The sequence below is a fragment of the Mirounga leonina genome, unplaced genomic scaffold (genome assembly GCF_011800145.1).
Source record: "Mirounga leonina isolate KUSES-001 unplaced genomic scaffold, KU_Mleo_1.0 Mir_94, whole genome shotgun sequence".
In the NCBI taxonomy this organism is placed as follows: Eukaryota; Metazoa; Chordata; class Mammalia; order Carnivora; family Phocidae; genus Mirounga; species Mirounga leonina.
The window spans coordinates 39,199,196-39,221,360 of record NW_023270855.1 but is presented as its reverse complement, the minus strand read 5'-3'; the positions used below and the strand labels follow the sequence as shown (position 1 = coordinate 39,221,360).

The following is a 22,165-nucleotide window of genomic DNA, read 5'->3' as shown; positions in this document are numbered from 1 at the left end:
CCTGGATTTGGGCTGTGCATTTGTGTGTGTATTTCACCTCAAGGAGCCCTGTGCAGATAGGCTGGGACTGGGCAGGAGTACCCCCAGCCTGAGGGGAGGAGGAAATATGGCAAGGTACTCTGGGGTGAGAGGAGGAAAGCGGTATTGAAGGCCCTCCACTCCCGGCTTTGTGGCCCCAGGTGATGCCTGCTCGTCCATTGCAGCAGCCCCAGAGGCTCCCCCAGGCTGCTGGGCAACAGGCAGAGCAGGTCAAGGGGAGAGCGAGCCCAGCATGGGGTGCCCTTCAGGGCTCAGGAGTGGGGAGCTCACAGCCTGCCTTTGCTTCCAAGGGATGCCTTTGTGTCTGGTTTGAGTGTGGCTGGCCTTATGCTGGTATCTGCTCAGCAGGTGAGGCTGTCCCTACTTGCCTGCCAGTGTCTGTGTACCTGTGTGTGTACATGCACACATGCGTTTGGTTCTGTGTGTGTAACCATGGATGCGTCTGCTCGTGGTGGCAGGCTGGGCCCAAGCAGGCAGTAGGATATGGTTGGGGCTGGGTACGGCTGTATTTGTGCAGATGGCTATGTGGTTATGTGCACGTGATGCTGTTAACTGTATGTGACGGTACTAATAGGGGTGTGAGACTGGCTAGCTAGGAGCATCACTCTGGGGGCTTTGTCCATATACAGCTGTCTGTGTGTAGCTATGTGTCTGTGTACAGCGGTATTGTGTATTCATGTGTAAAACTGTGTACTTTTCTGTGTCCAGATGTAAAGCTATAGGTCAGTTCAGCTGTGTCTGTGAGTTTAGCTGTGTGTAGACACGTATGGCTCTATGTATGTGACTTTGTGTCGATGAATACAGTTGTGTGTCTGCATGCAAAGCTATGTGTTACTGCTGCATCTGTGTGTACAGCTGTGTGAGGTTGCACGTACGTCTCTGTGTGTGGCCATGTCCATATGTGCAGCTCTGTAGTGCTGGGCGGCTGTCTTTGTGTGCACAGCTGGGAGTGGTGGCCGCATAGCTGGGTGCATAACTGCAGTTCCGCGCGCTGCAACAGGACTGTGTAGCCCACTTGCCGTGGGCCGCGTAATGGGCCTCTGGGACTGGTGCTGTGTTAAAGCCCTAGGTGTTTTGTGAGGCTATCTTAGTGGGCCGGGATTGCTATGCGGCTCCTCTTACCTCAGCACCCTGCTGCTATCAACCCTTCTGCTCCAAGGGCCCAGCTCATCACTCACCTGCCCCAGGCAGCAGTTGCTTTGAACTAGCCAGAGCTGGAAGACAGTGTATCTGTCTCTCCAGCCTTGTCTGACAACTCTGAACCCTCATCCTGCTGTCATCTCACCTCCCATTAGCAGTGGAGTTTGGGTTTGTTTGGGTTTGATGTGTTTGTCTGTTTCACAGCTGTGCTTTTGCCAGCACAGTGGGGCATTGGGTTTCTGTGTCCAGAGAAAAAGCCTGTCCTTCCTTGGCGACACCCCTCCCCCTTAACTGCGACACGCACATGTAGGTGTATGTGCCAGAGGGACCTGGGCTTGGCATGTGCTCATTATCATTAGCATGTGTCTGAGCTAGCTTTGTACTGACACCTGTGGAAGAAAGGGCAGTGCCGGGGGAGCATGTGTAGGGATGCTGTGTGCCTTAGCACCTGGTGTGTGTGCAGGCTCTGAGGCTAAACCTGGGTGTGAGCCCCCTCTCCAAACCCTTCAGCACATTTGGGTGCTGCAGTTTATCCACCACCTTCTACCCAGGGGCATCCTCCATTCTGCTGCAGGAGGGAAGAAGAGTCAAGAGCGTCTTCTCAGAGCTGTCCTCCCTCTGCTTGGGCTCCAGCTCCCATTTCCTCCTACGCAGCAGCCAGTTTCAGGAGCCTCTTCTTCACCCCCCCTGCCAGCCCCAGCATGTGCCTTAGGGTTGACCCTAGTCCCTGGCCCTGCAGCACCCCCCCCCCACATACACCCCAGGTTGATATCTCTTTGCCATAAATGCCCTTTGTACGTGAGGGTGGGGATTAGTGAGGTTGGTGGAGGAGGAGGTCAGGGCTGTGTGTGGGGGGGGGGGTGGGGGGAGGTGGGTAGCAGCTTTAAAGGTCGTCTGCAGGAAGAGGAGGCCCCGTCCTCCTCTGACCACCCACCCCCCATCTCTTCCTCCTAGTGACTCAGGCCCTAGCTCTCACATGGGGCCAAAGATACGTGCCCCTACCCCAAGCCTGGCATGTGGACTGAGCTGCAGTCTGTGGATTAAGAGAATGGATGTGAGGATGGGGACAGACTTGTCCCAGCAGGCTAAGCTCTCTACCTATTTCCCACATGCCCCCTTACCTATCTCCAAATGGCACCTTGCAACCCTCAAGCTAGCCCCTCCGCTCTCAAAGATGGAACCCCATAACACTGTGTGCACCTCCTGGGGCTCAGTGACCTTCCTGGCCCCGTGTCCTGTGCCCGCTGCTCTGTGGGCTGCAATCTGACCGCGGGGTGGAGGGGGACGATAGGCACCTGCTCCTGCGCAGAGCGGGAGGGCCCGAGGATTCAGCACCAGGCGGTGGACAGCTCCGGGACAGAAGCCCCGCGAAGAACCCGAGCCAGAGGCGCAGGGCGAGGAGCTGTGTGCCGGAGTCTGGAGGGAGGCGGAGGCCGGTTGGGAGCGGGAGATCCGGAGTGGGGAGGAACGGAGGAGGGGCTGGGGGCGGGCCAGGGCCAGGGGCGGGGCGGGCTGCGATTGAAAGCGGCCGGGCGAGCGGCCGGGCGGAGAGCGCAGAGCTGCTGAGCAAGGGAGCAAGCCTGCGAGCGAGAGCTGGAACCCTGCGCCCCGGCTCCTCTCCGTTTCTCTCCGCGCCGGAGTCGGGCACGCCAGGTAGGGTAAGCCCGTGGTGCCGCGGCCTTCGCCGACCTTATCAATCCTGACCCCATGTCCCGGAGACCCGCGGACCCTCGAGTTCTGGGGCTCCCGGCCGAGGCGTCCAGACATTGCTCGCCAGGAGATCTGGGAAGCGGGAAGACAGCCCCAGGCATCCCGCCTTTCTTTCCCAGAGAAGTACACCCTGCATCACGCTCCTTCGTTCTTCCTCTCCTTCCATCCTTTGGTCTGTCTTTCTGTCTGTGCCTCTTTGTGTCAGCCTCTTGGGCTCAATCACTCCCTGCCCAGATTTCGTGGCCCAGGCCCCCTGGCTGCCCCCCTCTGGGGTTCTCTCTCCCTTCAGGGTATTGTCCCTGTCTGGATTTTGGTCCTGGCTGCCCCTGTGGGAGGCTTGTGGTCTTGACCAGTTTGGGCCTCAGCCCCCATCTGGGTCCCTTCACCATCTCTCCTGGTCTTCATGCTTGCCTCTTTCTCCTGGTTGCCTGGTTGAGCTGCTGCTTTCTGAGTACCCACAGGATCCCAGTCCCCCTGCCCTGGCACCAAGGGGAGATTAACCCTGAGGAGTTGAGGGACAAAGTGAAGAATCCCAGTCTCTCTGACCAGGACATGGGGTCCTTGAACTAGTGGCTGTCCTTCTTCAGCCTCAGTTTCCTTCTAGCATTCCCAAGCCTGTATGAATGTGAGAGCCTTGTGGGGTGAGCATCTGGGAGGGTAGCTGGGGTACAAATGAAGCGCAGAGTGGAAGAGGGAAGGAGGAGTCCCCGAGGGCCAAGGCCAGGGCGGACAGGATGGGGAGAGGATGAGGATAGGGAGATTAGAGATGATGACTTTCTCTGCATGGATCTGAGCTGAAGAAAAAACAGGGGCATAAAGTCTCAAACAGCATTCTATGCAGAGCTAAGGTGTCCAAAAGTCTCACCTTGAGCACTCTTTTGAGATTCTGACCAGATGAACTGCCCCTGACCCTGGACACATGTATGCTCGCATCTACTTTCCCTATTGATTTAAGACCTGTGGCCACTTCAGTGTCCCTCCCTGGGGCCAACCTCTCCACCTTGCTGTCAAACTCCCAGGGCCTAGAGTCTCTATTACTTCCTCAGTCAGCGGGCTCTGGGATGGATTTTTAAGAACTGGGGGCTAGGACCCTTGGATGCTCACCTGGGCTCCAGTCTCTCTAGATGTTGGAAACTACCCTTTGGAGGCCTTTCCTTCCCTCTTCCCTGGTGGGTTTCAGTCACAATTGCCCATCTCTGGAAATGCAAGGCTCAGGATAGGGACTAGACCCCCAAGTTTATACTCTAACCTGGCCTGTGCTGTAAAGGCATAGACTTTGGGGTCCTAGGAAGTTAGTGCAAGGTCTTGTACACTCTTTGATTTACAGCAGGATTTGTGTTGGCTGGGGTCTCCTGACTTCTCTCTGCCTCCCTCCCTCTCTCCTGAGTATTCAATGGGCACAGAGCCCATCTACAGACCCAGATCAGGGCAAAGCTGAGAAATAGGCCAAGGGATGTCCGGGAGCTTCTCAGCCTAGTTTGTGATACTACCTCTCCCTGGCTCCCTAGAAAAGTCCCGAGGGAAGGGAATTGGGGAAGGCAGAGTCAGAGGAGTAGCCACTCTTGGGTTCCACTTCTCCCTGTTTGTCTCTTTCTCTGCAGGAGCTGGGCCCCTTCTTATCTTTCTTCCTGCCTGTCCTTTTCTGGTCCCTGTTTCCTCCTTTCTTTGCCTTTGCTGCTTCTACCCTCATTCCCTGGAGGCCCGGGTCTGCTGGACCCATCCATCCCCTTTGGGACTATGGGATCACTGCTTGGGTTCCTGGCACTGCTGCTATGGGGCGCTGTGGCTGAGGGCCCTGCCAAGAAGATGCTGACCCTGGAGGGGGACCTGGTGCTGGGTGGGCTGTTCCCGGTACACCAGAAGGGTGGCCCAGCAGAGGAGTGTGGGCCTGTCAATGAGCATCGAGGCATCCAGCGCCTGGAGGCAATGCTTTTTGCACTGGACCGCATCAACCGTGACCCACGCCTGCTGCCGGGTGTGCGCCTGGGCGCGCACATACTCGACAGCTGCTCCAAGGACACACATGCCCTGGAGCAGGCGCTCGACTTCGTGCGTGCCTCGCTTAGCCGTGGCGCCGATGGCTCACGCCACATCTGCCCCGACGGCTCTTACGCCACCCACGGCGATGCTCCCACTGCCATCACTGGTGTCATTGGCGGCTCCTACAGCGATGTCTCCATCCAGGTATGTGGGGGCTGCCCAACTGTGGGCTGGGGAGGGAGTCTGGAGGCAGAGCCCAGAATTCCCTCTGAGCAGGGGCTCCAGGCTGCCATGCATTGGAAAAGGCGCTAGGAGCTTCCTTTAAGTAGCTTTTTGTGGAATACTAAGAAAGTGCCCCTGTCACATAATGGGGGTTGATTTTTAGCAATTGTGTAGGGAAAACATCCCGCTTCCAACACACACACACACACACACACACACACACCCGAGGTTAAACAGCCCTGTGAAGCTTAGTAGCCAGGCCTCTTGAGTCAGAACTCCAGGTTTGAACCCTGGCTCCCCTGTGTACTACGTGACTCTGGGCGTTATTTCTCCCTCTGTGCCTCTGTTTCCTCCTTAGAGAATAACAGGACTCAGAACACTTGCCATTCTTAGGGTTGTGTTGGAAATTCAATGGGATAATACATGAAAACCATGTATTGGAGGCATACTCAATATTAGCTGCTGTTATTAGTACCCCATTTTATAGATGGTGGGTGCTGGCAAAGTGAAGACATTCCCCTAGTGCCCTCGCCCAAGGGCCTCCAGCTCTGTCAGATCATCTCTCCATGGGCTGGAAAGAGGTGGAAGATAGAAGCCAAGAGCAGCCCAGAGAAGAGAAACAGGGTTGGGGACCCCAGAGGAAGAGAAGCAGAATGTGTGTGGCAGGGGGAGGGTCTCCTTGGGTCCTCAGGGTGTACAGGATTTGAAGGGATGGCAAGGTGAGGGAAAAAGGCCCTCCCTCCTCCTGCTTTCTCACAAGAGGTAAGCAGAGGGTACTGGCCCAGCTGATAACCCTGGGCATGCCTGGCTGCTTTAGCCCAGGTTGGATCTGCCCCTTCCCAGACTGGGTCCCACCTCTTGCCTGAACCCTTACCTGCCTGGTGTCCAGAATAGGCTCCCAGATGAGGCCAGAACTGGGATCAGAGTCGGGATTTGCAAGGAAGGCCTTGGCTGGGGCTTTGGCTTCTTTTAGGAGGCTGGCTGAGGGCACTGGGCTGAGGGCACTGCAATCAGAGGCAGGGCCAGGACCCCTGACCTGGAATGCTTGCTTATTCAGGAGAAATGAAGCAGGAGTCTGAACCATGGAGGCAGCTTCTGGCCTGGGATCAGGCAGTCCTGCTTATCCCCCTACTGCAGGCAGTGAATTACCAGTTCTGCTAGTCCCAGCTACAGGAGGTGGCCGGTAGCAGCTTAGGTGTGGCTGTGTCGGCACCTACATCTGCTGCCTCCCACCTGCTGTCGTCTTCAGGGGCCTCTGGGATGCCTTCCTAGCATCCACCCTCTCCACAATTCTCTTCAGGGCTCCATGCATTCATCTCCAGGAGCCCGGTTACCTTCCTCCCACCCTAAGCTGTCTGCCTCCTGTAGCAGGGCCCACACTTCAACATCGGTCTGTTTTTTCCTTGTCTGAGTCAAAACAAGGCCCAGCCCTTCATCCTTAGGCTGCACCTGCCTGTTCATCATTCCTCCTTATTCCTGCCCTTTCTCTCCTGCCCAAATCCCTCTAGTCTTCCGTATGCCAGGCACTGTGGCCTCACAGGGATTCTCATTTTTATCTGCTCAGCAGCCTTGTCAGGCAGGAATGAGAAACTGAGGCTCAGGGAGGTTTGCTAACTTGCCCAGGGACACAGAAGCAGAAAGTACAAGACGAGAGGGCGTTGAGACTGTCAGATTAAGAGCCTGTGTCCGAGGTGCAAAGACAGGACCTAGCTCCCTCCTGTGGAAACTGGGCTTTGTCCTGCTCTCACCTAACCATCCCACCAGGTCCTTATCTGGACCCCACTCTTGGGGTCAGGACCCAGGCAGTCAGTGGTAAGCAGGAAGCCTTGTTTATTTCAAGCTCAGCCATCCAATGGAGACCAACTCTTGGGCTCTCAGGGCCATAGGTCCCACAGATCTGGGTCTTCTTTCCTGGGGAAGACTTTTCCTTCTTTATCCATCATTCCATCAGGATGGACTCTGGGAAAAGGATACCTGCTCCACATAGGTAGAGAGCCTTAAGAGCCCTGAGCATCCCAGATGCCAGTTAGTGCCCCTACCCCGCCCTGTGCAGCCAAGTACCAGCCTCTTCCCAGTCCTGGATTTGGGCCTTCTACTTTTGCTACTGCTATGCATCTGAAGGGGGACAATAGAGGGGTTCTGGTGTGGCTCAGGAGCCTGGTGCCTCAGCCCTAGGTCCTCTCTCTCCCAGCCCTTGGGAAGGGGTGGAAAACTCCCTGCCCCCAGAGGCAAGACACATCAAGACAGAATATAGGTCTTTGGGGTGAGGAAGACCTCAAGGCTGACTACACAGACACTTGATCCCAAGGTGGAGTAGCTGTGAGGAACACATCTGTCTTTGGAGTTTGACCTGATCTCTGATCTTTGCCGGCTCCACCTTTCCCCCAGGTGGCCAACCTCCTGCGGCTATTCCAGATCCCACAGATCAGCTATGCCTCCACCAGTGCCAAGCTGAGCGACAAGTCCCGCTATGACTACTTTGCCCGCACAGTGCCCCCCGACTTCTTCCAAGCCAAGGCCATGGCTGAGATCCTCCGCTTCTTCAACTGGACCTATGTGTCCACTGTGGCATCCGAGGGTGACTATGGCGAGACAGGCATCGAAGCCTTTGAGCTAGAGGCCCGCGCCCGCAACATTTGCGTGGCCACCTCAGAGAAGGTGGGCCGTGCCATGAGCCACGCAGCATTTGAGGGGGTGGTGCGAGCCCTGCTGCAGAAGCCCAGTGCCCGTGTGGCTGTCCTGTTCACCCGTTCTGAGGATGCACGCGAGCTCCTCGCGGCCACCCAGCGCCTCAACGCTAGCTTCACCTGGGTGGCTAGCGATGGCTGGGGGGCCCTGGAGAGCGTGGTGGCAGGCAGCGAGGGGGCTGCTGAGGGCGCCATCACTATCGAGCTGGCCTCCTATCCCATCAGCGACTTTGCCTCCTACTTCCAGAGCCTGGACCCCTGGAACAACAGCCGGAACCCTTGGTTCCGCGAGTTCTGGGAGCAGAGGTTCCGCTGTAGCTTCCGTCGGCGAGATTGTGCAGCCCACTCGCTGCGGGCCGTGCCTTTTGAGCAAGAGTCCAAGATCATGTTTGTGGTCAATGCGGTGTATGCCATGGCCCATGCACTGCACAACATGCACCGAGCCCTCTGCCCCAACACCACCCAACTCTGCAACGCAATGCGGCCTGTCAATGGGCGCCGGCTCTACAAGGACTTCGTGCTCAATGTCAAGTTTGATGGTAATGGGGCTGGCCAGAGGCCACCGGGCTGTTGGCCTTTGGAGGATGAGAGGGAGCGGTCCCCCACATTCCATTACTTGGCTAAGAGAATGTAGCCTACAGCAAGTAGGGGGGCCCCCAAGGGGCTGGCAGAGCCAGGATGAGGATGCCTAGACAGGGAGCACTCCCACTGGAGCCAGGACTGGGCTTCCTCTTTCTGGCCTGGTCCTACACTTTGAGGGTCTCTAGTTCCTGCTTAGGCCTTGCTCTCTTTCTCTCTCTCTCCTGCCTCTTTATCATGCAGGGAGTGGGAAGTTGGGACCCTTCAAGCAAAACAGTGAGAGTCAGAATAAGGCTGGGTTGAAAGTGAGCATCAGGGGACACTCCATTTTCTGGGAAAATTCTATTCCTAGACCTGATTTTTCATTCAGGATGGCCACAGTCTCTTCATACCAAAATTTATTTTTATAGACATTTGTTTATTAATATTTTATTTATTAGACAGAGCACACATTCCACGAGTGGGGGAGGGGCAGAGGGAGAAGCAGCCTTCCCACTGAGCAGGGAGCCTATGATCCGGGGACCCCAGGACACGACCTAAGCCGAAGGCAGATGCTCAACTGACCTAGCCATCCAGGTGCCCCTATAGACTTTTAAAATATATATTTATTTATTTTAGAGAGAGAAAGTGCACATGAGTAGGGGCGGAAGGAGAGATGCAGACTCCCTGCTGAGCATGGAGCCTGATGCAGGGCTGGATCTCATGACCTGAGATCATGACCTGAGCCAAAATCAAGAGTCAGACGCTTAACTGAGCCACACTGGCGACCCCAAACCAGAATTTATTTTAGTCAGCATTCCAGCTTTACGAACAATGAATGCATCTGAATCATCACTGTGCTGCAGGAAGCGTCACTGTAGGAGCAGTGGGAGAGGGCCAGGGCCCCCAAAGCCTAGTGGCCCAGGGTTAAGACGAATAATAATTCCAATGAGATTGACATTCAGAGTTGTGGGAAAATTGGGGGAGAGGTTAGGATTGGATTCAGGTGCATCAGGTTGCTGTTAGAGCAAGGCTCCATTCAGCCTGTTGGGCTGGGTGGGATTTATGGGAGAGCTCGAGTTGGGTGCTGAGGACTTTGAGGCTGGCTGGAAGGAGCAGGGCCTGCAGGGACCTGCAAGGGACTCCAGGCTGCACCATTCACCATGGGGCCTTAAGCACATCATCTGCTAGTGCAAATCCCAACTTCTCACTGGGACCTGGGATGACAGGGGTCCCGCTTCCTCCTGAGCCTGGCTGGGAGATGTGAGGTTCCTGGGCAAGGAGAGACGGGGAGTAGAAGTGTCTTGTGAGCTGCCTGATGAGCATATCCTGGTGAACATCAGTGGTTATAGGTGACCACTGAGGTTGGGGTTCGGCTAGGATTGGGGTCAGTATTAGGACCAGAGGGGCTGGCTTGTCATTGAGAGGATTAAGTGGGACCAGGACTAGACCTGAGGCCGAGTTTAGCTGTGAGGGAGTCCCTGTTAAGTCTGGAGAGAAGGCTGTGGTGTGTGTTCTGATAAGGTTGGGGTCTGGATTGGAAGGTACTGGAGACTAAGTGTAAGGCTAGGTTTTGGGGAGTCACGGTTGGGGGTTGGTGTGGGCATTAGGTTTGTGGAGCTGCCTGGGCTTTGAGGTTGGGTTTCTATTTGGGGTTTAGAGTTGAGATTTGTTGTAGCTTCTCATCTAGAAAAATGGCTGGTGGGGGGGAGGCCAGCTTTAGTGTTGGGGTGAGGCTTGGGAGGAACAGGGAGTGGCCTCAGGTCTGGGGTTTGGGTTCCATCTAGGGTGACGGTTGAGGTCATATCAAGATTACCCACCAATCCTACCCTTTCTTCCCTCCCCAACTCCAGCCCCCTTCCGCCCGGCTGACACACACAGTGAGGTTCGCTTTGACCGCTTTGGTGATGGCATTGGGCGCTACAACATCTTCACCTATCTGCGGGCGGGCAGTGGGCGCTATCGCTACCAGAAGGTGGGCTACTGGGCAGAAGGCCTGACCTTGGACACCAGCCTCATCCCTTGGGCCTCACCCTCGGCAGGACCCCTGCCCGCCTCTCGCTGCAGTGAGCCCTGTCTCCAGAATGAGGTGAAGAGCGTGCAGCCAGGGGAGGTCTGCTGCTGGCTCTGCATCCCCTGCCAGCCGTACGAGTACCGGCTGAACGAGTTCACTTGTGCTGACTGTGGCCTGGGCTACTGGCCCAACGCCAGCCTGACTGGCTGCTTTGAGCTGCCCCAGGAGTACATCCGCTGGGGCGATGCCTGGGCCGTGGGACCTGTCACCATCGCCTGCCTGGGTGCCCTGGCCACCCTCTTTGTGCTGGGTGTCTTTGTGCGGCACAATGCCACGCCGGTGGTCAAGGCCTCAGGCCGGGAGCTCTGCTACATCCTGCTGGGCGGTGTCTTCCTCTGCTACTGCATGACCTTCATCTTCATTGCCAAGCCATCCACGGTGGTGTGCACCTTACGGCGCCTCGGTTTGGGGACCGCCTTCTCTGTCTGCTACTCAGCCCTGCTTACCAAGACCAACCGCATTGCGCGCATCTTCGGCGGGGCCCGGGAGGGAGCCCAGCGGCCACGCTTCATCAGTCCTGCCTCGCAGGTGGCCATCTGCCTGGCACTTATCTCAGGCCAGCTGCTCATTGTGGTCACCTGGCTGGTGGTGGAGGCACCAGGCACGGGCAAGGAGACAGCCCCGGAGCGGCGGGAGGTGGTGACATTGCGCTGCAACCATCGAGATGCGAGCATGCTGGGCTCACTGGCCTACAATGTGCTCCTCATAGCACTCTGCACGCTCTATGCCTTCAAGACCCGCAAGTGCCCTGAGAACTTCAACGAGGCCAAATTCATAGGCTTTACCATGTACACCACTTGCATCATCTGGCTGGCCTTCCTGCCCATCTTCTACGTCACCTCCAGTGATTACCGGGTGAGCTACCTGCTACAGAGTGGCAGTGGGGGTGGGGGCGGACACTGGACCTTCTGTTTCCCAGTGTCTTGTTTACTCTTCCGATCACTCTGAGGCTCCAAGAGGCTGGATGCTCACCACCCAGGGGCACACAGCTTGCAGTGACCCAGTTGGGACTGGACCCCAGGGGGAGGTGGGAAGGTTGAGTGGGGCCTTAGGCAATGGCTAAGGAGGTGGAGGAGTTAGAGCTAAGATTTCAGGACTCGGATGTCACCCTCGAAGCTCGAGGAGATGTATGTGCTGAAATATGTCCATATGAGCCGCCCTGCTCCACTGAGGTGTTGGCTGCAGAAGGGGAGACCTGGTCTAATGGGTGGGTGATCAGGGGATCAACTAAAGAACTAAGTCAGGAAATGTTGCTGACTTGTTTCGGTTGACAAAAGGTCCTGGGAAGAGCACAAAAGAGGGAGGGGTGTGTGTGTGTGTGTGGAGAGAGAGAGAGAGAATCATGGAGGGCTTCTTAGAAGAGGAGTCCTTGAATCGGGCTCTGCAAGATAGGCAGGTTTGAATAGGTTGAGTGGAGAAGATAGTGGGGGGCAGCCAGTACAGAGGCTGACTGGAGCAGAGGGTGGGCACTGGCCTCCCTCGTTGAGTAGGGGAGGCACAAATGGTGGAAGGGAGGCAAAGGTGAGGGTGGACAGTGAGAGTGGGAATGGCGGGGCTATCAGGCTGCGCAGGCCCAGAGGGCACAATGCTCTGATGCCCCGCAGAGCCGTGGAGGGTGGCATGGCGGCCCCTGGAACTGTGCAGCTCTGGGGTTGAGGGATGGAAGCAGGGATGGCAGAGAAGGTGAAGCACAGAGCAGCAACAGATCAGGGATCTAGGGCTGAGGACGGTAAAAGCAGGAGGAAACTGTGCCCCAGTTTGTGGCTTCCAAGCAAAGTTCCAACTGGCACTGAGTATCTCAGTAGGTCTCCTCAGCTTCAAGGGGGCAATGGCTGCTTCAGATGGGGTGGTCAGGGAAGACCTCTTTGAGGAGGTGAGAGGTGAGCTGAGCTCTGGACAATAAGAGGATCATTTTGGTGAGTCCTCACGATGCTGGAGTAAACTCCATGGCTCTCCCCATTTTACAGACGAAGAAACGGAGACTCAGGGAGGTTCAATCCCTTGCCTAAGGTCACTCAGCTTGGGAGTGTAGAGCAGGGTCTGAACTGACAATCTTAACAATTAAAGGAGCAGGAAAATCGAGACAAGAGCCCCTGCAAAGGCCCTTTCCCCCAGGACAGAGGTATGGTGGGCAGTGCTGGGGGCCAGGGCGGCTGGGCTTGGCTGCTATTGCACCTGCTGGGCCACCTGCCTGGTTGGTGGAGGCCAGCGCTGGGGAGGGAATCTGCTCGGACTCAGCCTGCATTTGCATATGATTTGCATTTGCATGCCAATCCTAGGTGGTTAAGGACTGACCTGGACATGCACAAGTACCTACACATGCACACATGCGCATATGCACACATGCACACACACATACCTGCCCACATATGCATGCAGATACACACTTATACACACACGAGTACATACACTCCGATGCACACAGATACCCCTGCACCCTGCATGTTCATCCCCTCAGCTAGAATTTTCATCTCCCTGGGAAGGTGGTCCACGGGCTGACGCTGGGACTGTTCCCACCTTCCTAGAAATCCTTTGGGGCTTGGCAAATGGACCAAGGCCCGGCGTTGGATGCTTACCATCTCCCCCCGCCCCCAACCCCACAGCCTGGGCAGGGGTCCTGGGGCCAGACTCATCCTTGACTTCACCCATTCCAGGTACAGACCACCACCATGTGCGTGTCAGTCAGCCTCAGCGGCTCTGTGGTGCTCGGCTGTCTCTTTGCGCCCAAGCTGCACATCATCCTTTTCCAGCCGCAGAAGAACGTGGTTAGCCACCGTGCGCCCACCAGCCGCTTCAGCAGCACCGCCACCAGGGCCAGCTCCAGCCTCGGCCAAGGTCAGCATTCACCCTAAGCAGCTCTGGCTCTGCCTCAGCTCCTCCGCATGGGGGTCACTGCTTGGGTTCCTGGGATTCCTTGGCTGGAGGTGGAGTGCTCCTTAGATGAGGCTGGACAGGAGAGGGAGTGGTGAAGGGGGGAGGAAGCCTCCCTCCACACTCCTGCCTCCTCTGCAGCCCACTCTCTGGGAGGGACCTCAGGCTTGGCCCCAATCTCTGGCTTCCTTTCCTAGGGTCTGGCTCCCAGTTTGTCCCCACCGTTTGCAACGGCCGTGAGGTGGTAGATTCAACAACATCGTCGCTTTGAGGACCCCACATTCCTGCCCCGACTCAGCTGCTCCCTGGGACCTGGGGCAGACCCGCATCCAGGGCCAGGAGGAAGTCAGCTGGAGCACTGCAATAATGCCAACCCCACGCCCACCCAAAGCCACTTACCCACTCACTGACTCCAACCCTTCAGAGTCAGAAGTCAGGGTCCTCGGCCCAGGCGCCTCTGCAATAGCCACCAACTGCCCTTGCAGCGTGTCCCCTCCTTGCTAAGCCTAGGACTCGGAAGGGAGCAAGCCAGGGTCTACTCTGCCCTGGAACGGGAAGGCTGAGGACTGCCGGCTCCAATCCCCGATCAGCAAAGGTGCTTCCAGCCCCGCCCCTCCCTCCTTCTAGGGCCTTTTTAATTTTTTACATAAGTTATTCTGGGATGGGGAGGGGGGTTCTTGTGGGGGCCATCCCTCCCCCTGCATAGTAGTTTGTCCTGTGGTTTATTTTGTACTATCTGTAAATAAAGTGTCTTTATTAAAAAAAAAAAAAAATCACTCATTACCTTTGACCCAGGGAGACCCCTCGTGTCCTCCAGAGCCTCCCAATCTTCCTTTCGATAGTATTTGTTGACTCTGCTCTGTGCCAGATGCTAGGATCTGGCGGCCAGCAAGACAGACCCAGCCTTGCATGATGGGGAGACAGAAAATGAAAAGGAGCCCCTGCAGAGTGGCCGAGGAACCAGTGGGGTGATGGCAGGGGGCTTCGGTGGACACAGGCTCATCCGTCAGTCCAAGGGAAGACCTGGATGGTGTGGGCAGTGGGGCTGGAGGGACAGCTGACTGTGACCGGTAACTGTGGGCTTTTCCACACTGGCCTGCCTGGCACTTGGAGGAGCCACCAGTTAGCACGGAGGCAGGCTGAGTGTTGGTGTGGAGGGAACCAAGAGGAGACACAGTTGAACATGGCCTGTTCATGTAGCACGTACAAAGCGGGAAGGAGCTCAGGAGGAGGGAAGAGAGGAAGCAGGAAGAACGGAGGCTGGGCAGCTGGAGAGGCCATCTGCTGTCGGACTCTGGGAGAGGTGGGAGAAGGGGCCTTTCTCTGGTCTTGGAGGAGCTCTCACCCGATGGGTTGTGGAGCCCAGAGCCCTCGGGCACCCCCGGTTGCAGTCTGGGCTCACCAGCAGAGGGCGCAGTGGCAGGCCTCGACCATGGGGCTCAGCCAGGTAACCACTGCCCTCCTGTGGCGTAGGGGCCAGTGGGCGCAGAACCCAAACGGGAGCAGATCCTGGCAGCTTCTGGGGACCCCCCCACTGCCGCATCGCGGAGGGACAAGTCCTGTGTTGGGAGATGGGCAGGCCAGGGACATCGGTTATTTTGAAGCTAACTCATTTGCATTTACAGGCCCGCAAGTCTGTGGAAATTTGGGTTAACAGTTTTAAAAATGTAAACAAAAAACTGAAAAAGAAAATTGTAGAAATGGCATTTCCTCTCCAGCATACTCCTAAAGTGTAGGGGTGCCACATAACATGCAGATTGCCTAGTTAAATTTGAATGGCGTGTAAACAACAAATGATTTTTTAGTATAAGTATGCCTCGTGCTACATTTGGGACATACTTATACTAAACATTTTTGTTGTTTATCTGACATTCAGATTTAACTGGGCATCCTGTATTTTCATTTGCTGGTTTTGGCAAGCCTACTGGAGTGTCTCTTTTCCAGCTTTCTGGTCTTGCATGACCCAGGCCTGGGGGTAGCCCTCAGTGTCTGAGCACCGGGGCAGTGTCCCATGGGACCTGCGGTGCTGGTCTCTGCTTCCAGTGTGGCCTTTTCTGGGTCTCCCTGCCAAACCAGACCCAGGAAACATTTGCCCATCTTCCCAGCCCCTGGACAGGCCAAGATGGGCTCTGATGCTTTTGCATGGGGAAAGCAACCCTCCTTTCCATGGGTTCAGCTATTTACCTTAAAATGTAATAATAACAATAACTTTTAAAAGGTAGTAATTAACATGGTTCATGGCTAAAGAGGTATAAGGGATAGTCAGTGAAGAATTTTCTATCTCTGTCACCCATCACCTGCAGCAGGAGGTGGATGAAGAGTTCCTGAGGGTCAGTCCTGACGTCTGTCCACCACACCCCTTTCCTTCCACCGCCACCTGTGCCTTGCCTTGCCCCCGCCCCCAGGCCTCCTCCCGGTCCTGACCGGCCTGGGCTTATGTATCTGCTCTCCTCCTCAGTACCACATCCATGTCCCATGAAGCCCTGACACCTCTGGGAACCCGGTGGGGTTCCTGCTAGGTTGGCCCAGCTACTGTGAGACTTGGAGTCCTCCAAAGAGAGCCTGGCCCTTTCTGGGGTCTGACAGCAGAGATGCCAAACATTTGGGGGTTCTCTCCACCCAGACGGAGCTGCCCATCATGGTGAATTGACTGTCCTTGAACCAATCAGTCTGCTTTGCTTGGGCAGCCGAGTTTACTGTGGGGCACTGTTGTCTCTCCTGTGGCTTGGCTCACAGCCCCTCCCTGCCCCTCTGCCACCCCTTCACCCGTACCTTGTGGTCCTGGGCAAGCTACAGCAGCTTGTCTGGGTGGGCCTGGCTCTCTCTCTCAGCCAGGAGGTCCTATGGCTTGGGTGAGGCCACTCTGTTCCCTGCTCCCCCAGTCCTGGCACAGAGTAGGGGAGAGTGAGCCCTCTCCAGAGAAGACCCTTGAGATAGGATATTGAAATCTAAGAAGTTGGTGATGTATTGAGCAAAGGTGTTGGAAACAAAAGAATAGAGGTGAGGGGATGATGTGGAGCCTGGGGAAAGATTCAAGCTCTTCCACATCCCCGGGTCCTGTGGGGAAACTTGCCCCAGAGCTACCTTCCTGCCAGGGTTCTCTCTCCATTCCTCCCACCCCACCTGGGCTGCTCTCGCCTCCTCCCCTGGTGTTGGGGGTCATGAGAGGCAGAGGGGAAAGGAAGGGTCACTGAGGTTCTCAAAAAAACCTTCTGAAAATGTTTCCACCCAACCTCCTGCAGAAAAGGAAAGGAGCCTGGCCTCCCTACCCCCAGGGACCAGCAGGCGATTAAGTACTAAAGATGGGGTGTCCTCAGTCTGGGGGAGAGGGGCTAGATCTGGGGAAAGAAGGAGAAAGAGAAAGGTGGGAGTCAAAGGGAGGTGAAAAGCTGGGTGGGTGCAAAGGGAGGCAGGAGAAATGGGGGGAGCAGTGGCAGCCGGAGAAGAAAGTAAAATAGAGGCTTTGAACCCCAAGGGCTCTCACCAAGAAGTCAGGTTTGTTTGCTTGTTTAAGAAAAATCACTTTATTCTTTTATCGAAACAATATATACTCCCTATAAACAGTTTAAGCATTGCAGAAAAGTAAAAAAAAAAAAAAAAAGTATTAGCTCCAGTTGCATCATTCAAATATAACCATCATTAACATTTCTGGTACAGCATCCCACACATATTTCCATGCATTTTTACAGATAGGAGGAGGGATAGAAATACTTTCATAAAAATGGGATCATGCCATATGTCTATATTTTGTGTGAAGATTTAATTTTACTTGATTCTAATTGAAGAAAATGAATCTGAAGTAAAACTGAAGGAATTCTTGAACTTCACAGACATTTCTTCAACATGCAAGAGATTTTCCCCCTGAAAGATCCCCGTGAGTTGAAGAGAGAGAGTGACATTTAGAGATAAACATTCCGGTAGTCTCAGGGAATCTGAGGAGAGTCTGACACTGTGGTTAAACTTGCCCCATGAAGGAGAGGAGGGTGGGCCCTTCCCGATGCACACTGCACCTGTCCCGGGGGGATTGTTCTCTACACGGCCACAATGCACTGTCACACAGAGGCAGACGCCCCCAGGGGCCCGGTGGCTAGCGTGTATTTGTATTTCAGCCACGCCACCCACTCACGTCGGTTCCCATCCCTCAGGTGTGGTGGCATGAGACACCGTGTCTTGGCATCTGACGGCCCTGGGGTGCGGAACTCCCTGGGGTGCATCCTTTCTCCAGGCAAAATAAACCGAGTGCTGGGGCAGCCTCTTGGTCACAACATCTGAAACTCACTCTGGTGGCCTTCCAGGATCATGGTGTTCTTATTAACCACAGTTTCATTGTAGACCATATGGACTGATTCCTTGTTGAGTAATTGAGAACATTAGCATTAGCTAGTAGTTTTACATTGTTCAGTTTGATCGCGTCCAAATTCTGTTTGGCAAGAGGAGGTCACTTAGTTATTCCGCATTCATTCTTTGTCCAATGTGTTCAAAGGTCGCTTTTGACTTACTTTTAATTGTTGGAATTTTATTAAGCAGTTTTTCTTTTTCATGGAAGGCTTGTGGCCCCCATATTCTGAGTTCTTTTATATTTGACAAGGCCCTTTCCCCCCATGTTCCATGAATGTTATTACAAAGATTTTGTCTTATTAGCTTATTTTACCATTTTTTTTACCAAATTTTAATGTAACTCATCTTAATAAGAAGATCTCCTTGTCTGTAATGATTACTTCCCCTTTTTGCTATGAAAATTTTATTTACATATAAAAAAGTAGACTGCTTCCATGAACCCATACCTACCTTTTAGAATTATCAATCTCTGGCTAATATTTTTTCACATAGACGTCCATTTTTTCCTCCCACCACCTCCCAAATTTTTAAATATAAAATTCAGGATGTAATCTTATCCTTTTAATTAAAATAATATACAACATTTATTGAGCATTTACTGTGTTCTGGACACTCTTACTGTATAGATATATGTTATTGCACATATTGTACTTATGTTTTCATTTAATCCAATGTTAGGTGCATTCTTTTAATTTACTCATTTTACAGACATGAAACAAAAGTTTTATTGAAAAATGTACACATTTCGCAGAGGTAAATCTCAAAGAATTTTTTTCACAAAGTGAACACATCTTTTAACTATCACCCAGATTAATGATGGGGGCATTTTCCTCTTAACTTTTTTACTTGAATAAAAATGGTCTGGTTTTAGTATATTGGGGTCCATGCTCTTTTTAAAAATTTTTCATGTTATTTTATTTTAATACACTTTACATTTTAAAACAACTTTTTATTTATAAGAAGATTGTAAAGGTAATACAGATAGTTCCTCCATGTCCCACACCCAGATTTAACACAAGTAAATTAGTAACAAATAGTAACATTTCTTACAATTACTGGGCAAATATTGATACCTTCTTATGAACTAAGAATCCATAGTTGATTCAGATTTCCTGGTCTTCCCCTAACACCCATCCTCCACTCCAGGATCCCACCCAGGATACCTTGGAGGCTCTGTTGAGGAGGTCTCGGGGAGCACGTGGCCAGTGGCTGACCCGCGAGCTGGATCCCGGCCTTAGAATGTGCGCGAAGCCCACCATCCCACCATCTGAGCCATTTTCAAGCAGGAACCCTTGAGAGAGCAGCGTGGTGCTGAGAGCTCCGGAACGGGGTTTGTGACTGAGGGCTAAGCCCTCAGATCCCAGTTTTGCAGGGTCCCAGATAAGCCTGGGGTCTGTAAATGTGCTTGCTTTTTTTTTTTTTTTTTTAAGATTTTATTTATTTATTTGACAGAGACACAGCGAGAGAGGGAACACAAGCAGGGGGAGTGGGAGAGAGAGAAGCAGGCTTCCCGCTGAGCAGGGAGCCCGATGCGGGGCCCGATCCCAGGACTCTGGGATCATGACCTGAGCCGAAGGCAGACGCTTAATGACTGAGTCACCCAGGCACCCTGTGTGTGCTTGCTTCTTAAACGTGCCACCTACCGATCTGGAGAGGCCTGCCTCTTCCGTCCCTTTCTCCGTGCCCTTCCCAACCGCCACCAATTTTCCACCCAACAGGCTCCTCTTTTTTTTTTTTTTTTTTAAAGATTTTATTTATTTGACAGAGAGAGATACAGCGAGAGAGGGAACACAAGCAGGGGGAGTGGGAGAGGGAGAAGCAGGCTTCCCGCCGAGCAGGGAGCCCCATGCGGGGCTCGATCCCAGGACCCTGGGACCATGACCTGAGCTGAAGGCAGACGCTTAACGACTGAGCCACCCAGGCGCCCCTGGGCTCCTCTTTTTTTTAATTTGTGATTTTTTTATATATATCTCCTTCCCCAACCCCCACCCCAGTTTTATTGATATAATGGACACACATCACTGTATAAGTCTAAGGTATACAGCAGAGTGGTCTGACTTATAAATATTGTGCAATGATTAGGGCAGTGATTTTAGTTAGCATCCATTACCTCATGGAGATAAAATAAAAAGGTAGGTGCCTGGGTGGCACAGTGGGTTAAGCGTGGGGTTCTTGATCTCAGGGTCCTGAGTTCAAGCCCTGCATTGGACTCTGTGCTGGGCACGGAGTCTACTTAAAAAAAAAAAAAAGGCAAAAGAAGAGAAAGAACTTTTTTCCTTGTAAAAACCTCTTTTCCTTGTGACAAGATCTCTTGGGATCGACTCTCTTAACAGCTTCCCTCTATACCACACAGCAGGTCATGCAGTGCGTGACATCCTAGCACTCCCGTACCTCCTAACTGGAAGCTTGCTCTTTCCACCACCTTCCTCCTGGCCCACACTCTTTCCCTCAGAACTCGGTGGACATTTATCTGTCCTCTTCTAGCCTTGAGTGTTGCTGTAGGGAAGTTTGATGCTTGTCTGATTTTAAAACAAATATTGAGTGGTATTCCACACGCTACAAAATGCACAGATTTTAGGGGTATGATTCTGTGGACTTTGACGAACGTGTACACTCAGGTAAACGTCACCCAAATCTAGACATAGAACTTTCTTGTTACTCCTGAAAGTAACCCCCCTCCCCACCTCCTGGAGACAACCATTGTTTGATTCTCATCAGCATTGTCTAGTTTTGCCTCTTCTAGAGCTTTCTATCAATGGAATCATATCATATGTACTCTTTTGTGTCTGCCTTTTTTCTCTCGGTCTGTTTATATGATTCATCTGTGTTGCTGTGAGAATCAAATCTTTGTACCTTTTTTATCACTGAGTAGTATTCCAGTGTACAAATACATTGTAGTTCCATTATCTGCTTTCCTGTTGATATATACTGATCCTTTCCAATTTTTAAAGCTCTTATAAATACATCTACTATGTACACTTCTGAGCAACCCTTTTTGTGGACATAGGTTTTCAATGTTCTCTAGCAAATGCCAAAGAGTAGAATGGCTGAGTCATAGAGTCAGTGTTTTTTTAATCTTGGTTGGAAATTTCCAAATGGTTTTCTTAAGGGTGCCATTTTACAGCAATATATGAGAATTCCAGATACTCTTTATCACTTGTCAGTCCTTTTAACTGCAGCGGGTATGTAGTAGCATCTTATTTTGGTTTTAATTTGTGTTTCTCTGGTGATTAATTATGCTGAGCATTTTCTCATATTCTTTTAGGCTATTCTGTATCTTCTTTTTTGAAGTACCTCTTCAAATCTTTTGCCATTTTTATTGGGTGATTTATTTTTTAATGTTGTTTTGTAGGAATTCTTTATATATTCAGGATGAGTTCTTTATCAGATAAATGTATCGAGAATCTTTTCTCTACTCTGTAGCTTTGCTTTTAATTATCTCACTCCATTAATGAGCAAAGAAATTTTGCCGAAATACAATTTGTCAATTTTTTATTTGAAACTAATGTAACATTGCGTGTCAACTTTATCATGTTGAGGATCTTCCATTCCTTGGTTTCTGAATATTTTTATCATGAAAGGATGTTGGATTTGGTCAAAATTTTCACTGCATCAGTTGAGATGATCATATGATTTTTCCCCTTTGCTCTATTAATGTGTTGTATTACATTGAATGCTTTTTATATGTTGAACCACCCTTAAGTTCTGGGGCTCACTTGGTCATTATGTACAGTCTTTTTAATATGCTTTTGGATCTACTTTATTAGTATCTTGTTAAGGATTTTTTTAAAGGTTTTTTTATTTATTCATTTGAGAGAGAGAGAGTGAGCAAGCCAGAGAGCACAAGCAACAGAGAGAAGAAAAGGCAGGCTCTCCGTTGAGCAGGGAGCCAGACGCAGGGCTCAATCCCAGGACCCTGCGATCATGACCTGAGCCGAAGGCAGACGCTTAACCGACTGAGCCAACCAGGCGCCCCTTGTTGAGGATTTTTTCATCTATATTCATAAGAGATATTGATCTGCAGTTTTCTTTTCTTGAGGTACTTGCCTGGCTTTTGTATGAGGGTAATATTGGCCTCATAGAATGAGTTAGGAAGTGTTCTCTCCTCTTCTATTTTCTGGAAGAGTTTGAAAAAGATTGGGGTTAATTCTTTAAATGTCTAGTAGAATTCACCAGTAAAGCCACCTGATCCTGAACTTTTCTTGTTGGGAGGTTTTTGATTACTGATTCAATCTTTTATCAGTCTATTCAAATTTTCTATTTTTTTCTGGTGTCAATTTTGATGATTTGTGTGTTTCTATGAATTGGTCCATTTCATCTATGTTATCCAATTTGCTGGAGTATAGTTCATAGTATTCTCTTATAATTCTTTTTAAAGCCACTTTATTGAGGCATGATTGACATACAGAAAACTGTACATATTTAATGTATACAATATGATTAGTCTGTAGATAAGTATACACCCATGAGACCGTCACCAAAATCAAGGCCATAAACTTACCCATCAGCTCCAAAAGATTCCTTCTATTCTCTTTATTTATTTATT

General features: G+C 52.2%; 1 protein-coding gene across 4 annotated transcripts; it reads left to right on the top strand.

The window, feature by feature from the left end:
- The first annotated feature begins 2,656 nt into the window (after positions 1-2,656).
- Positions 2,657-18,987, top strand: GRM2 (glutamate metabotropic receptor 2). 4 transcript variants are annotated; one of them, XR_004677916.1, is made up of 6 exons: positions 2,657-5,073; positions 7,480-8,317; positions 10,190-11,265; positions 13,065-13,245; positions 13,479-13,876; positions 18,766-18,987. XR_004677916.1 is itself a non-coding variant. In XM_034998524.1 (5 exons), exons 1-5 carry the CDS (start codon positions 4,627-4,629, stop codon positions 13,550-13,552), a joined length of 2,616 nt encoding a protein of 871 aa, XP_034854415.1. In that variant the 5' UTR covers positions 2,657-4,626; the 3' UTR covers positions 13,553-14,033. The 4 variants fall into 4 exon arrangements, 2 of the variants coding, with proteins under 2 accessions (XP_034854415.1, XP_034854417.1); XM_034998524.1 differs by lacking the exon at positions 18,766-18,987 and having other exon boundaries at positions 13,479-14,033; XR_004677917.1 differs by lacking the exons at positions 13,479-13,876; positions 18,766-18,987 and having other exon boundaries at positions 10,190-12,532; positions 13,065-13,132.
- The last annotated feature ends 3,178 nt before the right edge of the window (positions 18,988-22,165 follow it).